This window comes from Eleutherodactylus coqui, chromosome 1, assembly GCF_035609145.1.
Source record: "Eleutherodactylus coqui strain aEleCoq1 chromosome 1, aEleCoq1.hap1, whole genome shotgun sequence".
Taxonomy (NCBI): Eukaryota; Metazoa; Chordata; class Amphibia; order Anura; family Eleutherodactylidae; genus Eleutherodactylus; species Eleutherodactylus coqui.
Window position 1 is genome coordinate 485,750,194 of NC_089837.1, and position 15,267 is coordinate 485,765,460.

Here is a 15,267-nt window from a genome sequence, read left to right on the forward strand (position 1 = left end):
GGAGCCCCAGTTACAGGGGAAAACATCCCCTGCAGTGACATTAGTCACTGGCAGAGCTGGTCAGGGTCTAGTACGAACCTGCAGCTCTGCTATAGCATGGAATCCCAGCGGTCACGTGACCCCCCCACGGGCTCCCGTAGTGAAAGTTACACTTCCACTTTACACCTTTTAGTACACAGCGCACATTAAGCGCTTCAGGCAAGGAAAAGGCAGAAAGGGTTAAAAAACTGTCCTTCCTTCTCCTCTGGGTTATCAGCTGTCACTAACAGCTGACAACCCGTCCTGTCTCTGATTGATTACAGAGTCAGGAGGCTTAAATCCCCGCCGTAATTTTACATACGGCTGGGCTTTAAACCGGGGACCAGGCGCTGTATTTTTACTGTGCCTGGTTCTAAACGGGTTAATAAAAGGGACTATGATGCAATCAAAGACTCAGTATCTGTTTTCCAGTCAGACGTCCTTAATACCAATCATGACTTGCCTGTTCATAAGCTTTTTTGAAAAGGCTATCCCTTTAGAGGGATTATCTCTAAACTGTACCACACGCTCACATATAATACAGAATATCTTTCATATAACAATCGCTGGGGGAGTGATATCGGCATAGCACTATACAATATTAAGTTAAGACTATTTTTTTTAAAATTCGCACTCCGTCTCTACATCAATAAGATTTCCAAGAGCTGAATTATAAAATAATTTCCAGATGGTACAAGACCCCAGAGCTTCTCCACAAAATCGATCCAAAATACCCCCCTCTATGCTGGAGATACACCCTCACATATCCTGTACTCTTGCTCATCTCTACAGCCTTTTCTGCACGAAGTGCAAAGGATACTTAATCTTATTTTGAAAGGGGAAGTAACACTCTCGCCAAAATAATCCCCCCCAACCTTAACGGGAAAGAGGAATTCATTAAAGCCCATTTAGACTCAACGATTATCGCTTAAAATTCGCTCAAAAGTCGTCTTTTGAGCGATAATCGTTGTGTGTAACTGCACTGACATTGTGCAGTTTTCGTTATCCCGTCGCTTATCGTCCTAAAAGACAAGGATGAGTCTTATCAGGGATTCACAGCAGGATACAGCTGATACTATTGTTTCAGCTGTATCCCGCTCCCTGATGACTGCTGGGTATGAAGAACAGAGCGGTCCAGCTCTGTTCTCCATACCCCGCATGGAGCGCTCGGCTGTACAACAGCCAGGGGCTCCGTGCAGAAAACATCTGGATGCCGAAGACAAACGCTTGTCTTCTGCATCCTCCCCTGGCAGCCAAGGCGATCGCTCATCTTGAGAGATCATCTTGTGCTGTAAATAACAACCATGATCGCTCAAAAGTCGCTTAAGCGACATTTTTTGAGCAATTATCGTTGTGCCTAAATTGGCCTTTACTCCCATTCCTAATTGAGAAAGCCAAAATACTAATCCTTAGAGACTGGAAGGAAACCGATCCTCCCAACGTCCAGGAATGGCTTTTCCCTATTTCTTGGCCTCTCCTTTTGATATTCTCATGTTTTAAATAATTTAGAAAAAGTCATGTTTCTTAATAACGCGCAGCAGTGACGTCTGTGATCTATGGCATGTATCAAAGGAATGAACATACGGGAAATGAAACGTAGCAAGAGGGCAGACGGGTGAGTGCCGTGGGCCCTACTCTGTATATCAGGCAGAGGTCTGTGCATTTCATAGCGACTGTGCTTGGCATAGCAGCTCTATCCCTTAGACTTGACTGAGCTGCTCTCAGGCCATGGGACTGATGAATGTGATGTGTCAGGCTTAATCTGAGCACCGCAGCGTCCTCAATCAGCCGATCTGATAACTGTGAGTTATCCTAAGGATAGGCCATTAATGTCTTCATTGCAGAAAACCCATTTAAGGCCATTTGACATTCATCTGAACGGTCCGTTCCTCAGTCTTTAGTCCATCTGAATGTACCCCTGATCAACCAATGAACAAGCAAACAATCAATGGTCGGCTGACCACTTTTTTTCTGCAGCCCTAAGAAATTGTTGTCGGCAGCACATTTTCCCGTGTAAAAATGGGAATGTGCTGCCAACAATGATGAAACGGTATGTGGGTCAAACAATCCATACGCAAGACAGTTTGTCCTCCATACATTCTGAATTGGCCTGTGTGAAGGCCAGGTAAATGAGCGCTGATCTCATTGATTGTCTCGTCATCGGGAATACTGATGTAAAAGGACCCTTATCAGTGTGTGCAAATGCGAGTTTATTGTTCTAGAGCAGGGGTCCCCAACTCCAGTCCTCGGGGACCACCAACAGGTCATGTTTTCAGGATATCCTATGGTAAGAACCCCTGTGGCAATGTCTGAGGCACCGATCATAATTGCATCACCTGTGTAACACTGAGGAAATCCAGAAAACATGACCTGTTGGGGGTCCCTGAGGACTGGAGTTGGGGAACCCTGTTCTAGAGGTTCCTTCTAATCCCATCATATATTTATTGTATGAGTTTAACCCTTTCACTGCCGATGCTACTTCTGGATCTTGAGATCTCTCTGATACTATACCCCATGTTTCATAGAGCATAAAGAATACATATGCATGTGTGCACTCTTAACAGGACTGGTTTAATTATTCATCTTCCTTATGTTAGGTGGCTGCAATATAGATGGGGAAGAGGAGAGCTGGGACTTCGGCACTGGCGCTGGGTTTTATGTCAATGCGACAGAAGATCCGTGGAAAACAAACTACAGAATGTATTCTTACATCGTGGAGGAGGTTAGTTGACATTCCTACGGTATTACTTTACTGATCTTTACATGAACGTAACTGCGTTGCTCCGAAGATGTGGAATAGTTAGTCTTTTACTAACGAGGATTATTTTTGTTTGTAAGGAGAGAAATACTTTAAACTTGTTCAGATAGCGTACTCAGGGGTTGTGTTCCCGGACCTCCTCTGTATCCCAGAACAGAGAGCCATGATGAATGAATTTTAAAAAAAATCACTGGAGTGGCCCTTTAAATAATATTGAGAATTATGCTACACGGGGTCTTGGATGCATATAGTCGGTACAGAATTCGGCTGCAGAAACTGACTTCCCACCCGGCTATCCCCTAGTCCCCAACTGGACTCTTGGGTACTCTTTAATAATGATCACCGTCATTGGAGACCAGTGGGTGCATCGGAGTGGCCGGCTATTTTCCAGGTGAGTAATACCTATTCTGTTGTGTACAGAGCAGCTTTCTGTTCTGGTTCATGTAGAAGGGTGCTACCGTTTGGGACCCTCCATAATGTCCATACACCCTAATAGGGCATATAAATGGGATTTGCTCTCATGAAGCACAAGGTATGTACATGTAGCCGTTTGCTGTGCTAGGGCTGCATATAGTAATAACTAATAATACTAATAGTTTCTATCATGTTTTTCAGCTACCTCAACTCGTAAATGGAAATTTCCCAACGGATCCAGACAGGATTTCTGTTTTTGGACACTCGATGGGTGGACATGGTGCTCTAGTTTGTGCACTGAAAAACCCTGGGAAGTATAAGGTAAGGCTTGACAGAAGATTGGGATTTTCAGGTGTGTAATAGGGAAATTCGTTGAAATGATAGTACATGGTAAATTGTAGAACAGGAAACAGCAGAGCAGCCTCCTCTGTTTAGGCACTACATAGCCGCATGTCAACCGGGCTCTGCTGCAGCATGGAGATCGGCGATCGCACGTTACATTGGATGGTAATGGGCAGGTTGTCCTTGCAGAATATATACTTCTGATGTTTTCATGACATTTGCATCAAATCACAATATTTCGAACAAAAGCGCTTTCTGTCCTAAGTATATAAGATCTTGACTCTTGATTATTTTCACTATTAAATTGGCTTTGATCATATGTGCACCTCTTCCGGTAATGGACAGAGTGCGAATCTATCCTTAAAATGTAGCTGTTATTTTTCTTTTTAATGTATAAACATTATTGTAAAATTGCTTAGAAATCACATATTCTTATCAACCGCACACAGCTAGAGAAATCCACCTTCAGCTAGCTGCATAGCTGAATATGGGCTCCCTTCACTGTGCCTGCATTTTCATCTCTAGTGCAGGCACGGCAAGCTCCACACCACACCTTAGTCAGTGCTGTTTTTATTTTATTCATATATACATATTTCCCCAGTAGGTATTATAATATTATAATCCTGCTGCCTCCTCTGTTAGGCCCAATGTCCACGGGTGGATTTTATTTATTAAATCCGCATGGGTCATCTGCAGCTCTAGCCGCCCGTAGAGAAGCATTGGGCATTCGCATTTCATTTAAGCCCTTCGGATTTGGTTTTAAATGACTTGTGGATGCCAAGCACGGATGATAAATCGCAGCATGCTCCATTTTACCACGGATCATGCGTGGATCTGGCTCCATTCATCTCTATGAAAGCTTAGGATCTGCCATGCATCCGAAAATTGATTTAACCCGTTTAGGACCAGCCACGGTAAATTTACGGCAGCTGGTCCTGGGCTTAGAGCACCGCCGATAGTAAAATTACGGCGGGGCTTTAAGTCTCCTGTCTCTGCAATCAGTCAGGCAGGAACGGGTTATCAGCTGTTAGTGACAGCTGATAACCCAGAGCAGAAGGCAGGAGGGTTTTTTAACCCTTCCCGCCTTCTGTTTCCCCGATATACAGTGCTCAATAAGTAAGATGTCTTTCACTACGGGAGCCTCGGGGGGGTCATGTGACCTCCTGGGATTCCCTGCTACTGCAGAGCTGGAGGGTCAGACTAGACCCTGGCAGCTCTGCAGGTGACTAATGTCACCACAGGGGTTGCTTTCCCCTGTAACTAGGGCTCCTATGGACACCCTAGCTACAGTGGGAAAGTGTCAAATAAAGAAAAAAAAATATGTGAACGTCCCCCAGAGGTCTTATATGATAGTAAAAAACACAATTACATACATCAGTAAAACAAAACAACAGAATAAAACAACAATATACACATAAGAAAGAATAACACAAAGCAGACGCCAACAAAAACCGTCGCCGTATGCGCCCTATAAACCAAAACCATACATACTATATATCAAAACGTCCAAAACAAATAGAGGAACCCATTCCCATACTTTATTTTAGTGTAAATATAAAAATAATTTTAAAAAAATTATAAATGTTAAAATGATTATTTTTTTTTTTTTTTTAGCTTCTTACCCCCAATAAAACAAAAAAACGGGAAAAAAAAGTCAGTGAAAAAGATATAAAAATATAGTCCTATATGTCACGGAAAAAAAACGCAGCAAAAATAATTTTGGTAGCTAAAGAAAAAAAAATGGAGCAGTAAAACCGCCACATGGGTAAAATCCCTAAAAAGTGTCTGGTCCTTAAAGGGGTTGTCCCGCGCCGAAACGGGTTTTTTGTTTTTTTTTAACCTGATTGGCTGGAATCGGCACGTGACGGGGCGGAGCTACACGGAGCCCCATAGAGAAGAGGAGAAGACCCGGACTGCGCAAGCGCGGCTAATTTGGCCATCGGAGGGCGAAAATTAGTCGGCACCATGGAGACGAGGACGCCAGCAACGGAGCAGGTAAGTATAAAACTTTTTATAACTTCTGTATGGCTCATAATTAATGCACAATGTACATTACAAAGTGCATTATTATGGCCATGCAGAAGTGTATAGACCCACTTGCTGCCTCGGGACAACCCCTTTAAGGTACAAAACAGCCTGGTCCTTAAGGGGTTGAATACATTTGCGGATTTAAAGGTTAAAAGCAATGAGGTGGGGAAAAGGCTGGGAGGTGGGGTTGGGGATGATCTGCAATCCGCGATCTCCCGCAAGGAAAAAAAAAAATTTTTAAGATAACCCGTAGTGCAGCCGCATGCAGCACCTTTTCTTCCTTCATTTTGTGCCGGATCAGTAACGGATCATCCAACCAGAAGTTCCAGCGGTCTTCCACCTTTCAGTAGTGATTGACCCCTATCATTAGCTCTTTTTGGTTCTTATACGGGGTGCAGTCAAAAAGACTGATCCAGCGTTACATCTCAATACTGGTGTCCTATATTGAAATATAAGAATGTTTCAGGTTCCATGGACGGCAAGAACCATTAACACGGAGGTACTAGATTGCATCAAGCCAAAAACTTAGAGGCGAAGGTTTCAAAACAAAAGCTACCTTATTTTGGACACATCATGCGAGCAAATGAACTAGAGAAGGATGTTGTGCTGGGATGTGTCAGCGGTTCATGAAGAAGAGGTTGTCAAGGAATTCGCTGGTTAGACACAATCATGGCAGACATTGGCATGACCATTTGTCAGTAAAAAGAAGCTGTACTTGATAGACGAAAATGGCAAGAGTTAACCATTGAGTTACTGAATGATTAGTCATATTAAAATAACAATAGCGTACTTGTATAGAAAGGCGTGGATGCGTTACATGATGGTATGGCATATGGGCCCCATATTTCAATTTTGTGTTGTGGCCCCTGTAAGAGAGAGGGTGAAATCCAATGAAAAGCAATACGTGAGAAGCCGGAATTTGCTTTCCATGTCTCTCTTAAGCGCCGCAGCACCGCTGCTATGACTGAAGTAAGGAAAGCGTACTTAAAGTGGCCGCCTTCTGCTATGATAGGGGCCAATCATCCGGGAAGTCATCCACTGTCTTCTACAGGGGATTCCGGTACCGATCCACATTGAGTCCCTGGAATGACCACAGGTCCAACGACTGTTCCATGAATGTATCGTAGCAGGAGGCGGCCGCTTTGAGTATGCTTTCCTTACTTCAATCATAGCAGTGGTCCTACGTGACTTAGAGAGCTGCAGAAAGCAGATTTCTGCTTCTCACATGCTACTCTTCAACTTTGCAATTAGATTACAGGGGCCACAACACAAAATTTGAAATCCATGTTCCGGAACCCCCAGGGCCTCATTCCATACTATCGTGTAGCGCATCCATGTGTTTTTAGTCAAGTACCTTATTTCAATATAGGACACCAGTAGTGAGATCTAGTGTTGGATCTGACTTTTTGACTATACCCTGTATATACATTAAGGACTTTTGATTGGCACCTTGGAGCCTCAAACCCAGTCTTCCATAGAATTATGGTTTCATCATACAGTGCCTGTCCTGTAACCCATTAGTATTGTATGTGGAGGAACCGCTGTGTCTGAAACGCTGTACTCTGTTCTTTGAAGTGGTGAGATAGTGACCCTCTTGTGATGACAATCGCTGCCCACAAGTATTTGTGACCATGGTAATCCTACAATTAAGCTGTCTCCAGTATCTGGATGTTTAATGACTCAGTCCTTGTCTTCAGATCTCCTGCTGAGCCGCTAACCTCTTCTGAAGAATGTTTTGAAACTGGGTAATTAAGTGAAGGGCAGCGAAGCTGAAGAAAACATACTTCATAAAGTTCAAGTACATAAATAAATAGTGGGAAGTGTCGGCTTATAGAAAACCTCATATCACCAGAAGTAACCTCGTCTGATCACTTCATTCATATTTTAGGAATAGGTTCTTTACTTGCATCCCTCTAGTAGAAAACACACTTGCTGAAGGAAGACACAATAATGGATGGTAGTAAAGCACATTTTATTACCGCTGATGAGACCTTTTAGTTTCACTTTGTTTAGTTGATGTATAGTAAGTTCCATATCAGATTGTTGGTTAAGCTTTCCACTTTTATAGAAACTCCTGTCCACTTGTATAATGCGTGAAGTCCATTTTTTAACCCTTTTCAATGCACTGTCTGACGTCTGAAGACATTCTGATTGAAGGCTGTACAGCTGCGATGTCGGCAGACGTCCGGCAGGGTATTCTTACTGTGATTACTAGTCGCTCTGTTGTCGGGGGCCTCTCCAGCATGTGCCATACTGCAGTACTGGCTCTAGCCAGCAGATAGCACCATTGTATAATGGCAGAAAGGGAAAGCCCCCTGGGAAACCCTAAATCCAAAATTGGATTGCAAAGGGTTAAAGATTTCGCACCTTACGATGGAGCACGAATCCCTTTGCTTTTGTTTGTGTCCACTAGGCGACATTTAAGCACAGCAAGTTATTTCCCATGGTATAACAATTTAATTTAATGCAGTTCTACCCTATTTCAACGATTGCAAAGTTTGCAACTTTAAGGAACTGTATGAATTTTAGATGAAGCCTATTGAATTCAAGATAAAGTCAACTGCCGCCATCACCCTTAAATGAGTTCAATCCAGAAAAGTTTTTCTCAACTTTTTTTTTTTTTTACAATATTATATTGTTGTTTTTTTTGGTTTTTTTTTTTAAGATTTTCCCTAAAACATTTCCTTTTTCCAAAAGGAGTCACCTCAATTGATTTATGATGTATACCATGTATCAGACTGCTTGAATAAGTCATGGGAAAAGAAATGCAGTAAAAATAATTTTGGTGGCTGAAGGAAAAAAAATAGGGCAGTAAAACGTTTTTGGACTGAAACACCCTGGTCCTTAAGAGGTTAAATAACTACATTGACTTTCATGTTTTTTTTATAAATCTTTTTTCCTTTTCTATGTCTTTTCAGAGCGTTTCAGCATTTGCACCTATTTGTAATCCCATTCAATGTCCCTGGGGTCAGAAAGCATTTGGCGGATACCTGGGATCAGACACCAGTAAATGGGAGGTATGGAGGTGTATTTGTATTATGCAGTCCTGTTCCTGTACAGTGTGCAGATTTATTCCTCAGGGTTCTCCATTCTTTATTTTTCATTTGTAAGGCTGAAAAAGAGACATATGTCCATCCATCCAGCTCAGCTTGTTACCCTGCAGGAAGGCAAAAACCCTCCAAGCGGCAGAGCCACTAATTATCCCATTAGCTGTTTGTTAAATACAAAGCCTGGAAATTAATTTTCTTCTTCCCTTTCTATATTTGTAAGGCATATGATGCAACTCATCTGGTGAAGACCTACTCCGGCTCACAGCTAGACATTTTAATTGACCAGGGGAAAGATGACCAGTTCCTCGCTGCGGGGCAGCTCTTGCCTGACAATTTTATTGCAGCATGCACTGAACGGAAAATTCCTGTTGTGTTTAGGCTGCAAGAGGTAAGAGTCAAGTGTAAACGCTTCTCTTGTCGTTTTATCAGCAGTCTATTTATTTTCCAATTGCTTACTATGGATCTAAGGACTTGTCAAAATTATCAACTCTGTAACATATGCAAAATGTATAGTTTTTTTTTATACATAGTTTATGATTGTAGTTAAACTTTGTGTTGCTGCGTGAGTAAAGATCAGTACAGTAAATGTATGTGATTGTTTTATACCTTCTGTCTTTTATTTCTAGGGATATGATCACAGCTACTTCTTCATCACCACTTTTATAAATGACCACATCAAACACCATGCAAAATATCTGAATGCTTAAGTTAATTGTAGCTTTAAGGTTGGTCCGGAAAAAATCAAATATTTCATAATGATTGCTGAATAGTAGAATCGTAGAATGGTCGAGTTGGAAGGGACCTCCAGGGTCATCGGGTCCAACCCCCTGCTCAGTGCAGGATCACTAAATCATCCCAGACAGATATCTGTCCAGCCTTTGTTTGAACACTTCCATTGAAGGATAACTCACCACCTCTTGTGGTAAGCTGTTCCACTCATTGATCACCCTCACTGTTAGAAAGTTTTTTTCTAATATCTTTTTGGCAGTGAGGGTGATCAATGAGTGGAACAGGTTGCCACGGAAGGGGGCGAGTTCTCCCTCAATGGAAGTCTTCCAACGGAGGCTGGACAGACATCTGTCTGGGATTATGTAGTGAATCCTACATTGAGCAGGGGGTTGGACCTGATGACCCTGGAGGTCCCTTACAACTCTGCACTGCAGTTCCTCCCAAGTGAAGGATAATTTTAAAAGTGAAACTGGACAAAATGCTAGTTTTCAGCTTTTACTTGGACTTTATGTCCTGCCCACCAACAACCCTTCACTTACCTGATAAAAAGACCGCCACCTTAATTATATTTCCTGTAGGGACTCCTGAGCAAGTTATGTCAGCTATTGCTCAGGATTAGAGCTGAGCGAGCATGCTCTGTTAAGGCAATTACTCGAGCGAGCATCACTTATTTCAAGTAACTGCCTACTCGTTCAAAAAGATTCAGGGGGAGGGGGGGGTGAGAGAGATCTCTCTCTCTATCCCCCAGCTCAGCCCTGCTGCGCTATCCACTCACCCGAATCTTTTTGGACGAGTAGGCAGTTACTCGAAAAAAGCGATGCTTGCTCGAGTAATTGCCTTAACCGAGCATGCTCACTCATGTCTACTCAGGATGCGATATGGAGTGGTGGCTTTAACAGGGGCCTTCTGAAGGGCAGTGGGGATACTTTGAGTTAAAGGGGTTGTTTAGGGTTGGAAAAACACGTCTGCTTTCTTCCAAACACAGCGCCACCCTTGTCCATTCATTGTCTGTTATCGCAGCTCAGCTCCCATTCACTTCAGTAGAGCTGAGCTACAATACCACACACAACCTTAAGCACAAGGGTGGTGCTGTGTTTGGAAGAAAACTGCTATGTTTTTTCTAACCCCGGACAAACCCTTTAAATAGTTTGTCTACACTTCAGATATATGTAGTTTCTTTTTGTTCAAAGTTTCACTTTTAGTTTTAGTTACAGAATAAAAAAAAAAGATGTTCCCAAAGTTTCTGCAGTTCTTTCATTGATTTTGTGAATTGGTCCACAGTCACTAGTATATAAATAAACATACAGTGATGCTCTTTGGGGGTCTTTCATTTGTCAGATCTTGATTATAAATGATATAACACCGGCTTTGTATCTGAACGCTTAATAAAATAAACGTTAAATCACTGGATGTCTAACTGTCTTACTTCAATATGATGAATAAACATACAGCTACTCTTCCTATTTATGATAAATAGAAATGCTTGTTGTCATGTTAGATATTGTATTTGTGTCTCGGTCGCCTCCAATACAGTATTTCCCAAAATGCACATATTAATTTACACAGGCTGCATATAGGGAGTAAAGCACACAAAGGGTGTAGAGAGAAAGTAGGACACCCATGAGCACCTTACAGGGCAAATTGCACACTCCTCAGCATCAGTGTCTATCGGCACAAGAAGTCCCTTGTGGCTGTAAAAGGAAAAGTCTGCCTAGTATTGAGGTGTATTAGCATTTAAGAATTAGTGAAGCTACATCCTGGGCACACTACCCGCACATCCAGCATGTATTTCTGGGGATGGAAACGCCGATGTGAGAAAAGTTTACAACAAGACAAACTTACTCTACAAACTACATATCAAGGGGTTGGAAAAGGAATGAAGAAAAGAAGATTGCAGCCTGAAATGCTGGGTAACTACTAATAAATCATTTTTCCATATGGCTCTCCTTGACAGCAATACCTGGAGAATGACCACTTGACCTCTGCAGGGGCAGGAACAGAGTGTAAAAGGTCCCTCCCCAGAGCTTTCCAGTGGTATTTTCCTATCCCTATAGAGAGGCAGGTCAAATAAAGATTTCCCTGGTTGCTATGCATCGGGTGTGAAGAATCAACAGAATAAGCAAGGTTACCTTCAGATTTGGGAAGGGGGGTGGCCCTCATCCCTTCTAGGTGTGGCAAAACCTCACCTCTTTAGGGCTGATCCAAGATGGGTCACTGTTGCTGGTACCACCTGCAACTCTGGGTAGCCAATGCTGGACAGTGATTCTTTACCACTCATGCACCTGACCGGCACTTCCCTTTCTGGCCTATGAATGATGTGCCATTTGTGTCCTCACCTCTGACAGAAGGCAAGGGTGGCGGCATTACTGGATGCCACACTTTAATAATGTGGAAGGACATGCAGGAGAAACCATAGAAGACTATGGGGCAAGGCAAATCTATTAGTTTTTTTCTCTCAAGTGGATTCACAAATTAAAAAGAAATGTCACACGAAATGCAGGGGAATAAAACAAACCCCCTGTTAAATATTGCATGCCTAACACAGGAGGAAGTGCAGAGCCTATTAAAGAGGATTAAAATCGACAAATCGCTGGGCCCAGATGGAATACACCCAAGGGTTCTAAGGAAACTAAATGACATGAGACCTAGACTGCTATTTCTTATAATAATGGACACATTACTAATGTGGTTCTACTATACAAAAAGAGAGCCTACAGGTGGGTAAGTCTCACTTCAATAATAGGAAAAATATTTGAGGGGTTTCTGAGAGATGCCATCCTGGAATACTTCAAGGAGAACAACAGAATAACTCCTCACCCGCATGGGTTCATGAGGGGTTGATCATGTCAGACCAATTTGATCAGCTTCTACAATGAGGTAAGTTCTAGGCTGGACCTGGGAGAGTCTATTGATCTTGTATATCTGACCTTCTCTAAAGCATTTGACACCGTGCCGCATAATAGGCTGATTATATAAAATGAGACAGCTCGGATTGGGTGAAAACGTGTGTATCTGGGTAAAGAATTGGCTCAGAGAAAGAAAGCAGAGGGTGGTAATAAATGGTTCATACTCTGACTGGGCCACTGTTGCTAGTGGGGTGCCACAGGGTTCAGTATAAGGCCCCATTCTGTTTAATATATTTATCAATGACCTGATAGAGGGGCTGCACAGTAAAATATCTAGGTTTGCAGACGGTGCCAAATTATACAAGATAATTAAAGGGGTTGTCCCGCGATAGCAAGTGGGGTTATACACTTCTGTATGGCCATATTAATGCACTTTGTAATATACATCGTGCATTAAATATGAGCCATACAGAAGTTATTCACTTACCTGCTCCGTTGCTGGCGTCCCCGTTGCCATGGTGCCGTCTAACTTCAGCGTCTAATCGCCGGATTAGACGCGCTTGCGCAGATGGTTCTTTTATCTGCGGCTCCCTCCGGCATCATCAGCGTCTTGGCTCCGCCCCCTTCTACGCGTCATCGCGTAGCTCCGCCCCCGTCACATGTGCCGATTCCAGCCAATCAGGAGGCTGGAATCTGCACATGTGATGGGGGCGGAGCTACGCGATGACGCGTCCAAGGGGCGGAGCCAAAATGCCGATGATGCCAAGCCGAAGAGAAAAAACCCATCTGCGCAAGCGCGTCTAATCGGGCGATTAGACGCTGAAGTTAGACGGCACCATGGCAACGGGGGCGCCAGCAACGGAGCAGGTAAGTGAATAACTTCTGTATGGCTCATATTTAATGCACGATGTATTACATTACAAAGTGCATTAATATGGCCATACAGAAGTGTATAACCCCACTTGCTATCGCGGGACAACCCCTTTAATGCAACGGAGGACAATGTGCGGCTACAAATGGACCTGGATAAACTGGGGGATTGGGCAGAAAAATAGCAAATGAAGCTCAGTGTTGATAAATGTAAGGTTATGCACAAGGGCAGGAGAAACGGATGTCACCAATATTCACTAAATGGGGTACAGCTAGGGAAAAGTGATATGGAAAAAGACCTCTGGGTACTAGTGGATTGTAGACTTAGCTGGAGCAATCAATGCTAGTCAGCTGCTGCAAAAGCTAATAAAGTCTTGGGGTGCATTAAAAGAGGTATAGGGGCGAGAACATTATCCTTCCATTATATAAGGCACTAGTCAGCCCCACATGGAATACTGCGTACAGTTCTGGTCACTGGTGCTCAGGAAAGACGTTGCAGTGCTTGAGGGGGTTCAAAGAAGGGCAACTAAACTAATACATGGAATGAAGGGACTGGAATACCCAGAGAGGCTATCAAAACTGGGATTATTTAACCTGGAAAAAAGATGGCTAAGAGGCGACCAAATAACTATGTATAAATACATGAGAGGACAATACAAGGATCTCTCCCATGATCTGTTTATAACCAGGACTGCGACGGTAACAAGAGGGCATCCGCTACGTCTAGAGGAAAGCAGGTTTCATCACCAACACAGAAGGGGGTTCTTTACTGTAAGAGCAGTGAGACTGTGGAACTCTCTGCCGGATGGCAAAATCGATAGATGAGTTTAAGAGGGGACTAGACCTCTTTTTAGAGTGCTATGTATTGCAGGATATAGACATTAGGTGACCAGCAGGGTTGTTGATCCGTGTCTTGGAGTTAGGTAGGAACTCAAACGTTGATTCAGGGATTATTCTGACTACTATATGGAGTTAGGAAGGAATTTTTTTTCCCTCCAAATGAGCTTAATTTGGCTTGTTTTTTTTTCTGCCTTCCTTTTGACTAACAAGGTTGGGGAGGTGTTAACAGGCTGAACTAGATGGACATTGCCTTCATTCAGCCTAACATACTATGTTACAATGACATCAGATGGCACACTGAAGCATTTAACAGTTGGTCAGGTCTGCCACAGGATAATTGCTAATGTGAGGTTTGTTGTTTCTACCATCTGATTTTCTAAGATGGCTTCATCTACTGACCAAGTTCTCGCTCAGATGCAATTTAACCATATATGGGTTGGCCCATATATGGCTTTGTATATTTGTTTGATATTTTTCTGATGAAGGAAAATGGAACCAAGAAATCAAAAACAGGAAAAAAAAACCAGCTAACGCATAGAATGGGTAAAAAAAAAAATCAACTGGCTGAATCTTACAATAAGCAACAGGTTGTATTATTGAACCGTAAAGGGGAAGCAACTTTCATTAACGGATGAATTTCGTACTAGGATTACAGAGGAAGTAGACGTTTTTAAGTCCTGTATATCACAGTCTGATTCTAGTCCTAGCTTTCCACCAAAAAAGAGAAATGGGCTTTATGATATCTCTCCATTGGAATCGGAGGGCGATATTAAACCTGATTTATATATGCGGTTTCTTGTGAAGAGGGAATAGTTATGTCAGACAATTATATAAATTATACACTGACTGCTGGAGTTTTCTTCATTGATTATATAAGGGTAGGGACCCTCTCTTCTGGTTTCCTCCAATACCACTGATTCTAAGGAAACGTCAGCCGGAGGCTATAATAAAGCTGATCTTAATTGCTCCCTTCTGGGTGAAGGGCACTTGGTTTCATCTTATCTAAAACTGGCTCTATAGGAACCTTGGCTTCTATCACCTAGATGTGATCTGCTTTATCAGAACTAGGGATGAGCGAGTATACTCGCTTAGGCACTACTCGCTCGAGTAATGTGCCTTAGCCGAGTATCTCCCTGCTCGTCCCTAAAGATTCGGGGGCTGCCGCAGCTGACAGGTGAGTTGCGGCGGGGAGCAGGGGAGAGCGGACGGGAGAGAGGGAGATCTCCCCTCCGTTCCTCTCTGCTCTCCCCCGCAGCTCCCCGCCCCCCACCGGCCCCGAATCTTTCGGGACGAGCAGGGAGATACTCGGCTAAGGCACATTACTCGAGCGAGTAGTGCCTTAGCGAGTATACTCGCTCATCCCTAATCAGAA

General features: G+C 43.1%; 1 protein-coding gene across 2 annotated transcripts in view; it reads left to right on the forward strand.

The window, feature by feature from the left end:
- ESD (esterase D) overlaps nucleotides 1–9,467 on the forward strand; it is a 29,473-nt gene extending 20,006 nt beyond the window's left edge. For both annotated transcript variants that reach the window (XM_066586119.1, XM_066586128.1), the window contains 5 exons: nucleotides 2,616–2,740; nucleotides 3,392–3,511; nucleotides 8,479–8,577; nucleotides 8,831–8,998; nucleotides 9,237–9,467. In XM_066586119.1, coding sequence (XP_066442216.1) covers nucleotides 2,616–2,740; nucleotides 3,392–3,511; nucleotides 8,479–8,577; nucleotides 8,831–8,998; nucleotides 9,237–9,317 — 593 coding nt within the window. In that variant the 3' untranslated portion in view covers nucleotides 9,318–9,467. The remainder of the gene's footprint in view (nucleotides 1–2,615; nucleotides 2,741–3,391; nucleotides 3,512–8,478; nucleotides 8,578–8,830; nucleotides 8,999–9,236) is intronic.
- Nucleotides 9,468–15,267: the final 5,800 nt, after the last annotated feature.